The sequence below is a fragment of the Neofelis nebulosa genome, chromosome 12, assembly GCF_028018385.1.
Source record: "Neofelis nebulosa isolate mNeoNeb1 chromosome 12, mNeoNeb1.pri, whole genome shotgun sequence".
In the NCBI taxonomy this organism is placed as follows: Eukaryota; Metazoa; Chordata; class Mammalia; order Carnivora; family Felidae; genus Neofelis; species Neofelis nebulosa.
In genome coordinates, this window is record NC_080793.1 from 5641554 (window position 1) to 5647759 (window position 6206).

General features: G+C 47.9%; 1 protein-coding gene across 5 annotated transcripts in view; it reads right to left on the minus strand.

Moving 5' to 3' along the window:
- The window catches only part of NUP214 (nucleoporin 214), a 97133-nt gene extending 91522 nt beyond the window's left edge, over window positions 1-5611 (minus strand). For 3 of the 5 annotated variants that reach the window (XM_058693788.1, XM_058693789.1, XM_058693790.1), the window contains exons 1-5: window positions 5441-5611; window positions 2807-3002; window positions 2359-2510; window positions 1307-1505; window positions 40-110 (exon numbers count right to left, since the gene is read on the minus strand). In XM_058693788.1, the coding sequence (XP_058549771.1) occupies window positions 40-110; window positions 1307-1505; window positions 2359-2510; window positions 2807-3002; window positions 5441-5485 (663 nt within the window). In that variant the 5' untranslated portion in view covers window positions 5486-5611. The remainder of the gene's footprint in view (window positions 1-39; window positions 111-1306; window positions 1506-2358; window positions 2511-2806; window positions 3003-5440) is intronic. The other 2 variants (XM_058693791.1, XM_058693787.1) reach the window with 1 other exon arrangement.
- Between the last annotated feature and the right edge of the window lie 595 nt (window positions 5612-6206).

Genomic DNA, 6206 nt, shown 5'->3' on the forward strand with positions numbered 1-6206 from the left:
AGGTGGGTAACTTACAAACAGTTCTGAAGTACAACTTACGGGAAGATACTGGACCACGGTTCCATCTTGTTTCCCCACAGCCAGCTGCTTCCCTTTGGGGCTCCAGCACACTGAGCAAAGAAGAAAATGCTGTCAATTAAGAACTGAAGAAAATGGAGCAAACCAATGAGATCTGTCCTGAAACAGCCATTTAATCACCACTTCCCATTCCCTGGTCAGCCCACAGAAGACTCTAGGATCATCTTTTTTCAACAAAATTAAAAAAAAAAAAAATTGGGGCCCTTGGGTGGCTCAGTTGGTTAAGGGTCCGACTTCAGATCAGGTCATGATCTCACGGTTCATTGGTTTGAACCCCGCGTCAGGCTCTGTGCTGACAGCTTAGAGCTGGGAGCCTGGAGCCTGCTTCAGATTCTGTGTCTCTCTCTGCCCTTCCCACACTCGTCTTCTCTGTCTCTCAAAAATAACCATTAAAAAAATTTTTTTAAAGATCATTCTGATGATACAAGGCAATTATGATTTACCACTGGGCCATTAAGTCGACTGTTTCAAATGTTTTGTCAATGGAGTATTGTCCAGAAAGCTGGAAGGTACAGAAAACGCTGTAGTCTTTAGATAAGGAGAATAGAAAAAGTTTTCAAGTATCGAGAAATCATTCTCTTACTCCTGTTTGACACTGGTAATAGTCTGCCCCTGAAGGTACAAAATAGCTTTCAGTGTACCATCCACTACCCTTTAGGATCCAGAAACAATCATTCTCAAAAACAGTTCGAGGGCACCTGCGTGGCTCAGTTTGTTGCGCATCCGACCTCCACTCAGGTCATGATCTCGTGGTTCATGAGTTCGAGCCCCACATTGGGCTGTGGGCGGACAGGTCATGATCTTGAGGTTCGTGAATTCGAGCCCCACTTTGGGCTCTGTGCGGACAGTTCAGTGCCTGGAGCCTGCTTCAGATTCTGTGTCTCCCTCTCTCTGCCCCTCCCCCGCTTGCACGTGTGTGTGTGTGTGTGTGTGTGCGCGCGCACGCTCTCTCTCTCAAAAATAAACATTAAACAAAAAATTAAAAACACAGTTCTAAACTAGCCGTACCAAAATATTTCTTTCTCCAGAACGGCTACACACATTCAAGTTAAATCCTGTCTGCTGTTTGGCTTTAAGAATGTGAACTATGGAAATAAAGAATACTCTCCAGTTCTACCAAATAACAACAGACACAACAAAAAACCCCATTTGCTTTTATTTCCAGAAATTAATTTTTAAATAGATTACCATTATTGTATGTTACGGAGTGAAAGCCTTTATTACCCACCAGATGTTACTGCCACCGTGGAAGGGAGAGTCGCACACACTTTCACTGTTTCTGTGATTTGTAGGACAGCAATGCTGCCATCGGCCAGACAAACTGCCATCATGGAGGCAACGGTGGGGTTCCACTTCATATCGATCACCATGCCTCCTGCGTCTTTCAAAAGCTTATGATAGGCAAATGGGCGTTTTTGCTGTTTAGCCTTTTAAAACAAATGCCCAGGAGCAAAAATAAATTGATAAATTAATAAATACATACACATTTAATAGTCGAAGAAAATTACTGAATATGCAAGTTTTTTCTCAAATTACAGTTTACTTTCCTCCACGACTGTGACAAAAACAAATTAGCTCTACGCAGCAGTCTATTTGTTACAGACAATTTCAACACAACTTTGAAAATGGCAGTCAATTATCCTAGCACACTGGAAGAACTTCCAGCAGGGGAATACACAAATGCAAAATAATCAGTAAAGAGCAAACACTAGATTAAAATCTTGGCTCTGCTTCTTAATGGTGTTGGACCCTTGCACGTTTAAATTCTTTGGGACTATTTCTCCATCTATAAAATGAAGACAACAGCATCTACTTTGTGAGGCCACGGTACTTAGGAACGAGGACAAGGCCTATAAAGCACCAGTACAGGGCCTGGCACATAGTCAGTGTAAACACTCAGATTATTGACAATATCATTCTCAAACTGCTAGAAATGGAAGAACACTGCCAGAGGAGGCCGGAGACTGGGATATGGGAACTTCGGACATTACTATGAACTCTACAGCCTTGGGGCAGGTCACCTAAAGCTCCCTGGGCGTGGGCTCTCTCATTTGTAAGTGAGAAAAAAAAACACCTTGGGGCGGGTATTAGGGAAGAATTTCTTGAAGTCCTTTCTATCTCAAAGGTCTAAGATCCCACAGTTAATGCCATTTTTTTAAACCCCTACTTTAATCTAGAAAAAAAGACTCCCAGAGTCAACCAAGAATTTCTAGGTTATGACTCAATACCAGACAAATTTTGTAGGTCCCATGCTGATGCTACCCTTTGCCAGTAGCTTACCTCATTTGAAAATGTGCGAACATCAAAGAAAGCGATAATGGAACCATATTCACTGGACATCATGCACACGGAGAGTGTGAGGTTATCACAGCTCAGGGCCAAGTGATGTATCGGGAATTTCATAGGAACCAGTAAGCTCTGAACTTTATCAACTAAGAAAAGATTAAAAAAAAAAAAAAAAAAGACAAAGCAGAAGCAGAAGCTGTAACCCCTTTACCAGGTCTAAGGTGTATGTGAAACAATTTTTACATCTACATAAACATACAAGCGCACTTTGAAGCCTAGTCATGCAGAACAAGCAGAAAGGCTTCCTGCCTAGAACTTCTTCTTGGGGGTCAACCTGAAGATTCACAGCCACTTTAATTTTAATACTAGAATGATTTCTTGGGAAAGAGACTCCTTCACTACACCCCTCTCTCCACTAGGCAACAAACAATAAGTAACTTACCTATCTTGTTGGGATCGTCACCAGGTTTATTTTGAATAAGAAGATTTTTGGTAGGAAAAATCTGCAACCCGCTGGCTCCACCAGCAAAGACCAGGCCATACTTGTTGGACACGGCTAGCAGACTCGAGCGTTCCTTGGGCAACTCCTCAGGGGAGTCAAAGATTCTCACCTTCTTCAGGGCTCTAAACTGAAAATCCTGTTGTCAAGGATGAAACCAAGATCAATTCAGGGAAAAGATATTCCATGATAGTCCAACAGCCCTAATCCTAGTACAACCCAGCCGTTTGTGGTGCCCGGCAGAGGACCTAGTAACGTTTATCGAATTAAATATCGTTTTAAAAATTCTTTCATGAAGCCTTCCTTAACTAATCCAGTTCACACTGGTATTTTCCTTTTCTGAACTCCTAGTTTACTGCCCTAACCACAGGTGCTGTACTTGATCACTCATAATCTTGTCCTGCTTGACGGTAAGTACTGTCTCATGACCCAAAGGAGTCCTCAGTAACTGCTGTGAAATATCGAAGGCATCACCCAACTACGCCGTTAGCCTGAACTGCCAGTGCGGTGCTTGACAAACATGTACGTGGACATGATGACCACAGAATGACGACCGGATCCCAGGAGCCGTCTTACCTGCATCAGATACTAAACAAAACACCACGGAAAAGGATGGGTATGGCCAATCTCTTAATAGTCAAGACCTATAAGCCTACCTAGGTGTTCTGAGGACATCCAAACACAAGTCCAAAGCCCTTAGCACAGGCTGTAAGGCCAGGCATGGCTTGACCTGTCTGCGTCTGCAGCCTCACCTCACAACGCTCTGCTTTACTCCCACAAGTGCCCCGTTGATTGTGCAACATCCTGGGCCACCTCCATCCACCACCGATTCCGTTTCCATTTCCGTCCATTTGCACGCTCCTTAGCACTCCAGGGCCTGGGAGCCTGCCCCAACCTCCTGACTGCCTGTCTCACCCAGCCTTCCGCGAACTGATCTACATGCCTTCAAAGACGATTTTCAAGGGGCGCCTGGGTGGCGCAGTCGGTTAAGTGTCCGACTTCAGCCAGGTCACGATCTCGCGGTCCGTGAGTTCGAGCCCCGCGTCGGGCTCTGGGCTGATGGCTCGGGGCCTGGAACCTGTTTCCGATTCTGTGTCTCCCTCTCTCTCTGCCCCTCCCCCGTTCATGCTCTGTCTCTCTCTGTCCCAAAAATAAATAAACGTTGAAAAAAAAAAAAAAAAAACAAAGACGATTTTCAGTGGGTGTAACCTCTCGGTGAGAATTCCATAGGTTTACCAATCACTATGTTCCGTTGTACCAGATGTGTTGATTTTTTTTCTTGAATTCCAGATTGATCTTACGTCAAGGTTTTGGTAAAAAGGAGGCGAACCCCCTTTTGCTTATGTTCCGAAAGGGCAAAAGCCAAAGACAGCCTTTCTCAGCTTAACATGTCTGTACGTGTATGGTGTTTTGTATGGGAACCCTAACACACTCCACTTACCAATTTCCTTAGCTTTGCTCTTTATTCATAGCTACTAAAAGAGTAACTGAAATGCTTTTAATGCCAAATGAGTATGCGACCAGAAAAAAAACACAGCTTTCCAGATGAGACCACGCTGGCGTAGAATGAAATTTTCAGTATTTTTCTAATTCTCATTCTGATAATCCCAAATATCCTAGTTGAGTCACGGTCACGTGTGTGTGGAGAGCCGGTGGGACAAAGGGTCACAGGGAAGTTTTCCTTTCTGGTATAATCAGTAACTCAAAGGGAGACGATCATCTTCTAAGTCTGTAGTTCTGGAACCTTTTTTTCCCTTCTGCTCCAGCCTATCTGAGAAATCCGCACACTCTCAGCGGGTGGTCCCCGCGCCCTCCGCCCCCCCCCCCCCGGTGACATTCTCAAGGGGGAATCACTACTCGACATATGGGATGGATTACTACGCCCTAAACACATTTCAGGGACCTCTTCAATCGCCTAAACGCTTCCTGCAGCTTACTTACAACCGTCATTTGGATCACCTGCCCCTCTCTTTCGTTGCCTGACCTTACGCTTATTTCCAATACCAAAATAGTCCTTCTATTCCACGTCGCTACAGGTTTCGCAAAACAGGTGGCGAACCCCGGCTCCGCGTTACGCAAGCCTGGACCACTTCACAAAAGGAGACCAGGGAAAGTGAAGGCGAGAGGGTCTTAAAAAATAAAAACAGAAACCACCACCTAAATTTCAGCCCCCCTGTCAAACGTGACTCTGGGTTAAGTTACTTCCCCAGACTCCATGTGCTCCTCGTTATGAACAGCTACGCGCGGGGTTGCCGCGCTGATTATTACCACAGTGTCCGGCACACGGAGAACGCTCTTAAACAGCAATTACTACCACTACTCTGACCGACCACCACGTGGAAGTAACTAGGGTAACTCAAGTGGCGCGCACAAGACCAACCAGGGACGGGAAAACGGATTCGGTGGGGCTAATCACGGCAGCCCGCTCCAGGACGCGGGCGAGAGCTCTGAACGCGGTAAAATGTTCAAGCAGGAGGCGGGAAGCGGGACAGCCGGCCCCCGCGCTCCGGCGTTCGGCGGGGCTCCAGGGCGACGCCGGGAATAAGGAAGGGAGGGAGGCCCCGGCCAGTCTCTGACCTTCATCTCCCGCTCGGGGATCATGGCATCCATCTCGTCTCCCATCGCGCCACCCTCTGTTGGCCGAAGCAGCCGCTGCTGCCGCCCGCGGCCTTGCCCACACGGCCCAGGCCGCTCCGGGGCCAACTTCCTTCCTTCACAGCAGGCTGCGTTCCGCAGACTCCGCACTTCCGGCGCGCTTTGGTGACGTCATACGTCCCAGTCGGCGGTGTGGTCGGCGGAGACTGAGGGACCTCCTGAAGTCGCGCGCTCTCCTGGCCACCGCCTCCTATTGGCCGACGAGGGGGCGTGGCCCCAGGGCGGACGCGCCTGCGCCCTGAAGCGCCCAGGTCCCGCCCCCGGCGTCGAGGCTGGAGCGGGCTGGCTGCCTGTTGGTTTCTGTGGTTGCGAGGCGCCTGCTCGCGTTCCCCCTACTCCTTGTGCCGCTGAGACCTCACATTAACACTGGGGTGTAGGTGGTTACTAACAGTCCCCGAGTGAGAGGAGTTAGGAAACCCGACAGACGTTTCCAGGGGGCAGCTCTTGAGAGAGGCTTTGCAGGGGGGGTGTGGAGGAACAGGTTCGAAAAGTGGGTGGGGCCACGGAGGACTCTTCCGTGTCTGAGCAGGAAGGCTGAGATGAGAGGGTAAAGGGCACCAGAGATCAGCTTGGCTCCTTCCAGGGTAATCATTTCCCGAGCAAGAGCGTGGGAACTGCGCAAAAACACTTTACGTGTGTTATTTAACGTCCAAGACATCCTAGTCACTGAGGGGTTTATTGTTGCCAT